This window comes from Indicator indicator, chromosome 9 (assembly GCF_027791375.1).
Source record: "Indicator indicator isolate 239-I01 chromosome 9, UM_Iind_1.1, whole genome shotgun sequence".
Taxonomy (NCBI): Eukaryota; Metazoa; Chordata; class Aves; order Piciformes; family Indicatoridae; genus Indicator; species Indicator indicator.
In genome coordinates, this window is record NC_072018.1 from 25,020,554 (window position 1) to 25,034,107 (window position 13,554).

Here is a 13,554-nt window from a genome sequence, read left to right on the forward strand (position 1 = left end):
TGTAGTCCTGCAGTGCAGCAGTGTAGCAGAAAACCACTGGTGCAGAGATGCCATCTTCTTTCTATCTATCACCTTGAGCATAAGGTATGCAAAAGCAGTGTGCCATGTCCATCACACAGATTTCCTACCCCAGACCCAGATTCCTCCAGCACTTACATTCATGTGGATTCATAGTGGCCCTAAAGACTCTTCAAATGCTGAACTTTCACCTAAATTTTGTTATGCTCCTCCCATTCCCGCTCTGTCATTACTCCTACAACAAAGTAGAAGAGCCAGGGAAAAATGTCTTCGAGCCACTTTGCCTTGCCTCATCTCAGTATTTGCTTTCAAAGAGCCCCTGTGTTTTCCAATCCCTTTCCAAATACTCTAAACCTTCTTGGGATTAATTAAACATTGAATGGGACTCATAGAGGTTTTTCAGCCAGTGATAATACAGTGAAAGAAAGCAAACAGAAATCAACAGTTCTGCTGCAAGTGCCCTTGGCAAAGATCTAAGTTCTCACTTGCATACTTGCACTGCATTGCCTAATGGGAACACTTTTGCATGCACCACACACCCCTGTAATGCAGCTCCTAGGCAAGTGCCAGCACAGTAGATTAACAAAGGTTGTCTTTGGTGCCAGACTTCTGAAAGCCTGCACAATAACACTTTGACAGCTGTCCAATCAGTCTGTATGCATCTAGATATAAAAAAAAATACCCAAAGCACTAGCCTCCCATTTACACAGACAGCCTAAAAGACAGAGTACATTACTGCACCAAAAGCTGCACCTAGAACAGAAATCAGATTAATACTTGAATTTCTCTTAACCTTTCATTGACTGAACACTGCTAGAACTTTAGTTTTGTGGGTTGAGACACATTAAATGTACCACATCTGTGCTTCTTAGGAGTTTTAAATTCATTCTCAAACACTGTAATTGAAAGTGTATTTGGACACCACTGAAGACTGAAATTCTGTACCCTATCCTTTCCTTCACAATCAATTATCTTAAAAAATCCTCCAGAAAAATATTGTCTATAATTTGATTCTTCCATCAATAGAAAAATATGCTAATGTAGAAGCGTGTGATGCCAAAGGCAAAATAAACTATAAAAAAATATTGTAAATTATAGAAAATTGAAGCATCCCCCCCAGATCCTACCTGCCAGCCTTTTCTCTTTCCACTCCTGTAATTAGAGCTAATTTCAGCTTAAAAATACCCAGCAATGAAAAATATTGCTGTGGTTTGGGTACATTATGTTTTTATCTTTAGGAGAAAAAAAAAGAAGAAGGAAAAAAGAAAAGTTGGAACACCATGAAAACTTACTGTCCTGAGGGAAGAGGGGTGTTTACAAAAAAAAGTCATGTTCAGTTTTAACTGGTTTGACTTCAATATGCCCTTCATCTCATTCAACACTCTCCATCATCACAGAACAGGAAAATTGTTACTCCATCCCGTCCTGAAATATTTACAGAAGTAAGAAATGTGTTTTGCTTTCCACCTAGGATGCTTATGAAGCTATGCCATCAGACACCAGGAATTCCTGTGCACTCAGCAAGATGCTTATGAAGCTATGCCATCAGACACCAGGAATTCCTGTGCACTTAGCAAGCATTCAAACAGCATTTTGGCACGAGTTATTTATCTACCTTTTTTTATTCCCCCAAAGATGTTCACAACCCAAATATGCAAGAGTGCAATTTCCAAAAATCAAAGAAATTATACTTATTTGCATCTTGTGCTTGTTGTTACACCACCTGAAATAAAATGTCAAACTTACCTATTTGCCTATCTCAGGACCTAAGCTGTCCTCAAAAAATTGATAAAAATAAATAGCCCAAATCCTCAAGTTCACAATTCAGGAGCAGGGGAAATCCCTATATGTAAAATGCATTACATTTGATGCTGTCAAAAAATATTGGACTGGAGAAACTGTTTTGAACTCTTTCACTCTTGTATTCTCCAGATTTCTCGAAAATGGGGTTGAAGCTGCAAGGATGATTTTTAGTATGTGCAACACGGCAGAAACATCCAAACTCTAGTCAGGGTGAAAGGTAAAGACTGGATCACATCTAGCATCTGGCTTAGAGAAAAGAACATATTGTACCTGCAAATCAAAGCCTGTGGGACAACATATTACTGCAGCTAATGGAATGTGTTCAAGGTTATATACAAACCTCTACCTGTGATTCAGTGAAGCCCTTAGATAAACACAACACAGAGTAGCTTTCAAATGGCTACCACTAAATATCTAAACCTTGAACCTGTTTCTGCTTTCTCTCCTAGCTCTCCTCTTAAAGACACAGGAGGGTGGCAATACCAGACTCAGTGATAGTCTGCTTCTTCAAAGACAATGCCCTACAGTTGTCATTATTTTCTCACACAATTCCATACCTTTCTAGACATAGCTGGCCTTACCTCAAGCAGTCCCCAAGGCTCTAAGGGTTCCTTAGCCTATAAGCCCAGCCTAGAAGAGCTCAGTGTTAAGGGTGCAAAGCAAGAAAGGGAAACCCAGGTACTGGTACTTCTGCACTACTCCTTGCTACTTCTCACCATCAAGGAAGATGTAACATTACAACAGCAGCTGCAGCTAAACAGTATTTCTGCAGTTCTTCAAGCCCAGAGATTTTGCTGTTCCACAGCTTTATTTCCAGTATTCAGCTCCAGTATTACAGTTACTACTACTATTTACTATTATATTTGCTATTACCATTACACCCCTCAGGAGTTCTGCCCTTTTACTCCTTAAATATCTGTAACAGCAATCAACCTTTACCACAGTTCCCACTCCTTGCACCACCTTAGCTGTGCCAATGAGATGGGAGGGTAATGCCCAGAGTAGAAGTCAATAACAAGTCTTGTAACTTGTCTAGAGACACACAGTGAGATTTTCTTCTAGATTGTGCTTGGACCATAGGCTCATCATGAAAAATTAACTACAACTACAGAAGATATTAAAAACAGAGGTCTCATCAAGTCATGACATTTTGCTGTGCTTAGAAGAGATGCCACAATTATTGTGATGTGGGAAAGTGCTGAGATGGTTTTAATGGCATCTGCTGTCTCTCGATTGACAGAGCATAAACATTTCAGAAATACAAGAAACAGCACTGCAGCTATAGAGCACCAGACAGCAATATTTACCAACTGTGACCAAGCTACTGCTATCAGCCACAAATTGTACATCTAGCCCAGGCTTATTCTGATTTCATTTGAAAAGTGTTGGATGAAGAGGTATTAGCAGCTTCACAAACACTGTCAGCTAATCAAAAAATATTACAGCAACTCTCCACCGCTTAGTGGTTTTCTGTCACTTGCTCTAGATGTTAGGAATGTGTGGAAATGAATAAATGTATTAATATACAGCAGCCTGTCAGAAGCCCTTGGCACACTGCAAGCCCATATACTGCCTTTGCCAGTCAAATCTGCGTGATGCTCTCAGCAATCCCTGACTGTAAGCTATTTGCATGGGAATCAGCACAGAGTCTGCTTTTAAATGGTAATATTTCAAATTATGGTGCCCGACACTGATTTCTGCCTAACCCATAAGCAATATTGTATTTACAGGGCTGACACAGATGTGTCATTTTCTTTAGCTCACATTTACAGTCATTGATTTGAGCCAAGCTGTGGATTTTCTTACAGCCTCTAAGTGTGTTAATAACTGCTCATGTGCACAGCAGGAGTGCTCACTGGTTTCATCCACATTAAGTTCTACCTGCTACCATCCAGGTCAATGAAACATGCCTTTCTGGACTCAGAAAGACCCTTGTTCTGGGGCAGAAACCACAATGTTGGACTACAGGCTGGGTGGGAAAGAGGGCCAGGATGGTAGCAGAAGGGGATGTGAGGCAACAGAGGAGGAAAGGGAAGAAAGACACTGTTGGAAAAATAAAGAAGAAATACAGTGAAGGCAGGTGAACACTCTTTCTGTCAACTTCTTTCTCTTTTTCTTTCTTCTAAAGTCCTCTCAGACTTTTGTCATCCCTTTGGCTTGATGGCTCTTTCCTCATTCCTATACTTTGGCCTTTTCCCACTTTTAATGCATACAACGAGAAATGGTGGCAGTGACAGAGCATGCTTCCAGCAAGGCACAAGCATCAAGACAAAGAAACCAACAATGTGCAGGTAAATCGTTGTGTTTAAATACAAACAAATCTTTCCTATACAAAACAGGATACATATCTGAACAGCAAGCAGCCTTCTATGTGCTTTGGTGTCTGAAGCAGAGCAGCTGGGTGAAGAGAATTTAGGATGCATTTTTAAAGAGAAAAACACATGGTTCAGGAATACAAAAACAATGGCACAATCTACCTTCTGTTGACACTGACACTACATATCAATCATGTGTAACTGCATTCCAAGGAAGAAGGTAAGAAACAATTCACTTCTACACTTACTACTTACTAGAAAATTCTTCTACTAAAAATTTTTACTATCAGGAAGCACATGCAGTATCTCAGTATTTGTCTTATCTGCTTTCTTCTGGCTCTCAAAACTGGTGACACTCTACTACCAATGCTTGTTGTAAGACTGCAGTTCTGCCTTGAGGGGAGGATCTTTTGGCACGAAACACAGCTCACATCCTGCTCCCAGTTACACCTATGTGAAACCATGGTGCTGGATTTATTCCCACAAAGAAAACAGCAAACAACAAAGTCTTTTTTTTTTTTTTTAAGGATATAACTGATTTGCAAAAAGCTGAATCTCATCACAGAAATCAAAATAATGTATACTGCACAATACATGGATGTGTACTTTACCTTCTGATATGTTCCAAAAGCATTCTTCACTTTGCTGCAAACTGTATCTATGCATAAAAATTCAGAGGAACTTAAATGATGTCTCAGCCTTAAGAATGATTTATATGTTTGATCAAGATCTTATGAATTATTGGTGAGTAAAATTTAATACAAGAAGTTGCATACTCTGTGATCTTTGACATATAAAATTACATTTTTTCAGTAGCACAGGTTTTCAACCATTCAGTACAAAATTTTGACAGTTTTTGTTCCATCACAATATTTTTCATTGCCTTTAAATTTCAGTGTCAATGTAAAATAGCTTTATATGGAGATTACCAAGAAAGTTTCTTTAAGCAAAGAGTAGTTTTTATGCTGTTATTCTACTGATTCCTATTAGACTCATATGCACATACATATTTAATATTTTACATAATTGCATCTTTGCAATGTTAATTGTTCAGTAAGTACAAAACACATTTAGGCTAATCTTCCCTTTTGGTATTCAAACACAAATTATGGGAAGAATTAACCTTAATTTTCTCTGAAGGATCACATACACTCATGACACTCAGCAAGTAATACTTTGGAAGTTTATCTAAACCTGAAAACACTTTTTGTAAGTCTCACAACACTTAGTGCACAGCAGTCCTGAAGGACATCTCTTTTCAAGGTATAGATTGATCCATCCTTTTCTTTTTTGCTTCTCCATCTCAGAACAAGATTAGAGCTCTGTGCCTCAGCACCTCAGATACTTATTGATTTATTTTGCAACAGAAAAACTGGCAGACGCTTGAAAAATCAACCCTCTGCAAAGGCTAAAATCAGTTGCCATCTTCTGGTTTTACTCAGTCTTGAAGTCAGCTTCTAATGAGTTTGATCTGCCTGAATAGACACTCAGTAAAGGCTTCAGCATTTTGTACAGTAATAAAACAAAGCAAGACAAACAAGGAAACAGCAACAACAACAAAATAAAATTAAAAAAAAGCACCTTGAGAACTGTAAGGTCCTCAAGTATCACTAGCACTCCTTTATGCTAAGCTCAAGGGCTGGTTTTCCTTTTAAATAGCCCTAGAATATCCAGTTTGAACCAGAGCAGGATTGCCTGGCTGCGTAAGAAATCCCTGGAGAGGAGAGGAATGCACAGAGCTCCAGCACTCTGCCAGGCAATGAGCGCTGCTCCAGCCCATAGCACAAACCAGGAAAGCTGCCATCACCAACAGATGAGCTTCAGAAAAAGGAGCTGAAACAGTTTCATATATTGGTTCCCACATGCAGTGCCCACCCTACATCTCTGATGAGTGATATATGGTAGAAGAGAACATTTCTGCAAAACCCCTGTTGCTTGGCATTACAGCCCTGGACTGACAACCAGGGCAGCGAAGATGCTGCTCACATTTCTTCCTACCATCAGGACAGCAACTTCCCACAAAAGAGCAGTGCTGACAGCAGGAAGAAAAAATTCTAAAGACCACCACAGACATTTTTGGCTTCAACGCTCACAAAACAAAGCCTCTGGGGAAGTCACAGGAGTGGTCTTAATCACAGCAGGATTCTCTCCAGACAGCAGAATTGCTCAGGTTCAGAATGGTAGAAGAGGTGGCTAAATGGTCTGATATGATTCACGTCCTGCTACACCAAATACTTCATCCTGGAACTCATGACTCAGGCCCTTTAGGTCACACTGGACATTGGGGAAAACATAGGCACAATGGGATTCATTTATTTTAACAAACCAAAAATGTATTGTGCTTTTGGAAAGAAATTCATAAATATTATGCTTCCATGGAGTAAAAACAATATGTACCAATATCTTTTCTCTCCAAACTTAGGGCATGGGTTCACAACTCCAAGATTACATAAATGTGTTAATGAGCGCAGTTTTACATGTACATAATTCCTTCTTTATCCTGATAAAGTAAAAACTTCACTAACTTGTGAGATAGTTCTTGCATGTTTGCAATATATCTTTACCTGAAGAACAGCAAATTATAAAAGCACATTCTATATAAGCTATCAGACTGCTGCAGGGGAAAAGGCAACCATTTAAACAAACAAACAAAAATCCCACAAAACCAAACACCGATTTTACACTTAAAACTGTTTTTCTGACTTTTTCTCCCCAAAAATGCATAACTTTAGTCGTGTAAAAACTAAGCTACCATATGCGGCATATTTTAAAGCCTCTTATAAACAATGAAGCTTTTATGGCATCCTCAGAGCAAAGAATGTCCAAATATGGCTGAGAGTTAAGTACCCTGAGAATTAACTGCTCTTAATAAATTCACTGAAGTTTGTATGTCCACGTTTACCAAGAATCAGTAGAGAAATAAAGGGAAGAGAATGTGATTCAGCTCATTTTCCTGTACCATTCTCTAAAGATGCTGTGTTATAAACACCTTCCATATCTTGAATGCTGGAGGCATCTGTCGAATCTTGGTCGCTGACAACAATTCCTACTGAAGAAAGGCTAGAAATGAAGGAGTGCATCTTTTTTGCATAAATATCTCTAATGTTAAAATAAGGTAGGTCATTACATTTCTCTTTGTGATCATTGTTGCATTGATCTGGATCAATATCTTTTTGCTTTTGATAATACTTAGAAAACTTATTGAAAATGATGGTGATGGGAAGTGATACCACTAGTATCCCACAGATAATGCATAGGGTGCCGAGCAGCTTTCCAGCAAGTGTGACCGGGTAAGTGTCCCCATAACCAACTGTGGTCATGCTGATGGTTGCCCACCACCAGCAAACAGGGATGCTGTGCAGTTCTGATGAATCATCATCTTTCTCCACTGAGTAGACAAGCACTGAAAAAATAGATATCCCGACAGACAAAAACAAAAGCAAAAGTCCAACTTCCTGATAGCTGTGTCTCAAAGTAGCACCTAAGGACCGCAGTCCTACAGAATGCCTGGCCAGTTTCAGGATGCGAAATATCCTCATCAACCGCAGGATCTGAACCACTTTCCCCATGTTTTCAATATCTTCACTTTCTTCTTCTTTTGTGTCCACAGCCAGCGTGGCATAAAATGGGATAATAGAGACAAAGTCAATGATATTTAGTGGTTTCTTCCAGAACTTCTTTTGACTTGGAGCAGCAATGAGCCTAATCACTAGCTCACCAGTGAACCAGATGATGCATGTAATCTCCACAGCTTCCAATACAGGGTCTTCAATCTCCCTGTCATTGGCATCCAGCCTTTGAAACTCTGGCATACTGTGAATGCACATGGCCACGATTGACGCCAGGACAACACTCAGTGATGACACAGCAATTAACTTGGCAGACAAGCAGTACGCAGGATTTTCCATTCTGACCCAGATCTTCTTTCTTACTTCACCAAAACAGAGATTGTCAAACTTTTCCAGCTCTCTATCAAATATGGATGAGTCTTCGTTAGAGGAATCTATACTTCCACCATTGCTCTTCTGATCCCAGTCTTTCTCAGGGCCTTCTTCTTTCCGTTCTTGGTACCGATTGCTGCAGCAGGAATCAATGAACAGCTCATTTATCCCCCAGTACTCTATTTCCTGGCAAAATGAAAAGACACAAAGTTCTTCCATGACATGGAGTTTACCTGTATAGTAAAAATTCAGAACATACCGGAACAAGGAAGGATTCCTATCAAAGTAATACTCTTTGTCTGCAACACTATAATCATCACACAGTTCCAGAATAGCCTCTTCTGAATGGCATTTGAGAAGTTTCCCAAGTCTGGTATGGGGGAATCGGAGCAAGGTGCTTTGATCTACTGATTGCTTAAAGCCACCCACATTCAGATTGATAAGTTCTGCATCTTTGCCAGGTCTGCGGAAAAATTCACCATAAACCATTTTGAACAGACGAGTTCCACTGCTGGTGCCCAATGAATTTACATTGAACCTGAAAAGAATATAAGATACTGTTAGAATATTTAATTCAGTTTTGCTTTTGTGACACATTCGTTCTTCTATCTCTAGTTACTGTGAAATACTACAACAAAACAAAGCAAAACAAAAATTATTAATATCATTAGTCAATATTTCACAGAAGTAGGTTTAAATAATTTTGATAGTTTAACACAGTTTTAGCAAATTTGAAGGCAGTGGGATCTGGTTTAGCTCCCCTTAATTTTTTCTAGTATGGAGGAAGAATTTTTAATTTATCAGCAAAATCAGCCTCTGTTCTACTATGACACTGAAATTAGAAGTCACGAAATAAGTGAATTATGTAAAAAAGTCTTTAGTTTAAAGATAAAAAAATATGTTGATCCATCACACATTTACGACAAAATTCAAGGACAGGTGTTTCTCAATTATGGTTTCTGAAGAGCTGAATTGATTTATTTGACGTTGCAATTTATAATCCACTACTTTCAATGTTACCTGTATGTGGACAGCAATTTCTTCTGCTGTCATATCAATGAATTTCTTTCTACAGTCAAGCACGAAAGAGCAGTTTGTATTCCTGAAAATATATCAAATGTGTTGTGATGGTTTGAAACTGTCTTTTTAATTTTTCCTTGTAAAGTTCAGAACAGAGAAAGTGAAAGAGTGTGAAAGAGTGTAAATAAGTCACTATTGGGTGTAAGAAAGCAAAATAACGATTGTTCTAAACACTTCCATTGGATAGATAGAAATGTTTAAGAACTATTACCCAAAACAAAGTGGGCACTCTGCACATTCTGCGTTCGGCAGTGGGGGCAGTTGCTGGGCTGTCTGGCTGCTGTTTCTTCTTCTCTTCTGGCTGAAGATAACACGTACTGACCTTGGCAGCTAAGTTAACAACTTTCTGCTTAACTAACTCTGCTTCTCTGTCCAGGGGGGTCTGGGGGGAAGCTCCTGGGAGAGAGAGAGGCCCCTTTGGGAGGGTGCCCTTGGGGGGAAGCAAAGGGAGATCGGTTGTGCTTTTTCTGTTGATTGTATATATTTGTAAGTGTTGTGAATTTTGTATATTTGTACATATTCATTGCATTTCATCGTAGATTTTAGACTCTGCTTGTAAATACAGCCTTCATTTGCTTCCAGACTGGGCTAGCCTGGTTATTGTCGGTGGGGGGGAATTTCAGCTCACACTGACACATGTGTATTTGAAGCTTTCCAATTCCTGACTTCAGAGTTTTGTCTGGTACATACTTGGGCACCATCATTTCCTCAATGTATTTTTCCACCTGCTTTCCAACTTACCTGGACAGTCACAACCCTATTACAACCTTGGTTAGTTCCGGAAGCAATTCCTGTTCTGTCACAGCATAGCCACAATCACCACGATAATGCTGAGAAGTTGGTGTTGAAATGCCATTTCTGGAAACAAGGCTTCCAGAGATGGAACTTCCACAGAAATTTTGTCTCAGCAAGTAACTGTGGATACGTATAGATAGAAGGATGTTTCAATGTGTCCATCTCCCCTCTGAAGAGATACTGAGATCCCTCGGGCTATTTAGTCTTGAGAAGAGAAGACTGAGGGGGGATCTCATCAATGTATATAAATATTTGAAGGGTTTGATTGTCAGCTTGAGGGGGTCAAGATCTTTTTGGTGATGCACAGTAATAGGACAAGAAACAACGGGTTCAGACTTGAACACAGAAGATTTCACTTCAACATGAGGAGAAACTTCTTTATAGTGAGGGTGACAGAGCACTGGAACAGGCTGCCCAGGGAGGTTGTGGAGTCTCCTTCTCTGAAGACTTTCAAAACTCACCTGGATGCATTCCTGTGCAGACTACCCTAAGTGATCCTGCTCTGGCAGGGGGGTTGGACCCAATGATCTCTTGAGGTCCCTTCCAACCTCTAATATACTGAGATATTTTACCTTAAGTTAAATCATTCAGCTGAAACTGAGCTAAAAAAAAAAAAAAAAGGCAGATACAGTTGCTAGCAAATAAGTGAACTTTTTCATGAGAATTTAACTCTTGCTTTCCTTCTGCCTTCCAGCCAAAATTGGCAGTTCTCACACCTGTCATGAGATTGTATATAATTTCTCATCATGAGGAGAGCAATTTTTTGTCTTTTTGCCTCTGACACTTAAAACATTAATTGATGTATACTAAGCTGATTTGCTTCAATTTACTATGGAAGTCAATGAATTTTAAATGTGACGAGAGAGCATTATAATTCCCCAGTTGTGACAGATGGGCTCATATCTGCAAAGAAATTGCTTTGCTGCTTTTTAATGGCTTGGGGAAGCTACTCAAGGAACAGAAATAATTTCTTCGTTTGTCCATATTTCAGTACTTCCTGCAATACCCCCATTTAAGATCCAACGCTGGGACATGTTAGATTTTGAATATTTTTGCTGCTCCTCAACATCTCCTGACTCAGTTAATGAAGGTCATTATGGTTTTATCTATTTCCGTGTTTGTAGCGTGTGCTCCATGGCTGCATCCTGCTGTATGTCAGCGTGAGAGAGGAGCTCCAGCACTACTGTACCTCAAAGAAAGACAAGCATTTTCCTCAAACAGGAGTCACTGTAGACTTCAGTAAGTGCCAGAGGGGGTGGCTGGGATATAGGGCCTCAAGGCTGAACCCTACTTTACGTTCTCTACAATGGAGAGCACCTACTATCTAGAGGAGCAGAAACTTCCTGCAACTGCCATGAAGCAAAGGACTTCTGTTGCCTTCTTACCACTCCAGTGCCTTCAAGATGGGGTTAGAACAGTAAAAGAGGTCATTGGGAACTTAAGATGGTAGGGTTTCAGGGCACGGGTTAGGGCATGACAGGTTTTAGTACAGATACATTTTTCTCTTTAGGGGGAGGTTAAAAGGATTTTCTGAGCCATGATAGTCTTACCTCACCCTGTAACTTCCCCAAACACAAAGGTTTCTTTAGGTTTGTCACAAACTTCACTAGAGATCTACTCTAGAGATCTATTATTACTTCATAGTCCTTCATACAAGTAGGAGCACAGGGTCTGATGCTATAAACCTCACGTACTGCTTCTTCATAGGATTCATTCCAAACAAAGCTACTGAAAATCTCACAGCAATCTCCCTGTATATGAAAACTACTGACACATATAACACAAGAACAACCAGGTCCAGAAGATGTTGACGTTATATATTTGGTCTGGTAATTAATTCTGCAAAACCAGACCTCCATCCAGAGTAAACCGTATTTACATAGTGGGGAAAAAAGGTTATTCTGAAAATGGGGAAAAGCATTTCTTTTTCTGGCCATACAACAGCTCCATTTAAACAACTTATCAAATTAGTTTCAAAAATTAATATTACTGTGTTCACAGGCTACCATGCAATCAAGATGAAGTTCTGCTAAGACATTGGGAGCAGGGAAAGAACTACATGAGGTACACTGCTTTCTAAGCAAGATAAAGAATAATGCAGCTTTATGGTATGATTAGCTGTGTAGACAGAAGTCATTTTACACCTTAAGATGTGATCTGAAGGCAGGTATTTACTAGCTAACAGAATGATTGTAAGACACAGTTGCTCCAGGCATTTTCCAAGGCTCAGCTTTTAGGAACAATTAAGACACAAAATAAAAGCTAAAAGCATCCATCTCTACTCGCAGATGAAGGGCAGCAGTACTCAGCTGATAAACAGTACCACACTTCACTCACAATCTAGAGCCAAGATGTATTTAACAGCACTATAAATTGAAAAAAAACCATAAATAGGGGTGACGGGAGGTCAAAGTATCTTCAAGACCAAAAAGAATCTACTTATTGATTAATTTTGGCATGTAAAATCTCCACTTCCAGCAATTCATTAAGATGAGAGTGCTAGCAATGAAAGTCAGCACTATAAAAAACAGGCAAGATCACAGATTATCTAAGAGTGATTCTGACCATAACAAAAACAAAGCAAAATGTAGCCAGAAACAACTCAAGCAAGAACTTAAGTGCTCAGCAGATCTTTAGTACACTAGACTCTAACTTACTGTTGAAGCAGCAATATAAAACCATATTGATTATGCAGATGATATTCATAATAGTGCCTCCATGTAATTGCTTTGTATAATGAATTCAGTGTGAAACAATTTATGGCTTTGTTTTGAGGGCACTGTAGTCATAACTCATGCAAGATACAGATAGAAAATGGATTTTTGCCTAAGGCCATGGTCCAGAACCTGCTATGATACTGCTACTCAGTGATTTTCATATTAAAGCAAGAATGCACAGGAAAGTTTCATGTTAACTATGTCAAGAGGAGCTTCATGATATGAAAAACATCTTGTCTGACTTGCAGGAACCTTGATCTCTGAGCCATGGACTAGGACATTGTTGTGCCATGCATCATCAGAACAATTTGTGGCACTTAAACAAGTGCCTTCAGCCACAGGGCAAAGACCACAGATGACAACTGTCTCAGCACAACATGCTTTCTACTCATGGGAAGCCTTTACTCAACCATTTTTTTTACTCAAGGGTAAAACTGTGCTCAGCTGGAAATGATGTTTTCCTGGAGTGCCAAAGCCTTTGTCATGAACATCCTGAGAACACAGAGCTACCACAAACTTCGCAACTCTCAACTTGAAGTGTGACATTAACCTCTTTGATCTTCTGTAAACAACAAGTATTCATATATAACATAACAAACTGCTAACCATTCCAAAGTACATGCTTCTTGCCCTGGAGAGAGTATAAGAGAGTAAGCAAACACATACCAGATGTTGTTACTTGGTTGCTTTAATTGCTTCAGTTGTTTCAATGAGCTACTGGATAAGACTTCATATAGACTAGAAAATGAAGTGACACACAAAAGAAAGATGTTTACTGGAAATTCAACATTAGTTTCTGAGATGATGAAAAAAGCCCAACAAAAAGAAGTTCCAAATGTTAAGCTAGAGGGCTAAATAAAAGCCAGTTGTAAGGAAAGCTGTGTG

The 13,554-nt window shown here is 39.3% G+C and overlaps 1 protein-coding gene across 1 annotated transcript; it reads right to left on the bottom strand.

Annotated features, from left to right (window-relative positions):
- Positions 1 to 7,081: 7,081 nt before the first annotated feature.
- Positions 7,082 to 8,566, bottom strand: KCNS3 (potassium voltage-gated channel modifier subfamily S member 3). Its single transcript, XM_054383640.1, has one exon. It carries the CDS (start codon positions 8,564 to 8,566, stop codon positions 7,082 to 7,084), a length of 1,485 nt encoding a protein of 494 aa, XP_054239615.1.
- Between the last annotated feature and the right edge of the window lie 4,988 nt (positions 8,567 to 13,554).

What these genes read in the sequence shown, in the direction of transcription:
- KCNS3 (XM_054383640.1), bottom strand. Translation starts at nt 8,566, where the DNA reads ATGGTTTATGGTGAATTTTTCCGCAGACCTGGCAAAGATGCAGAACTT.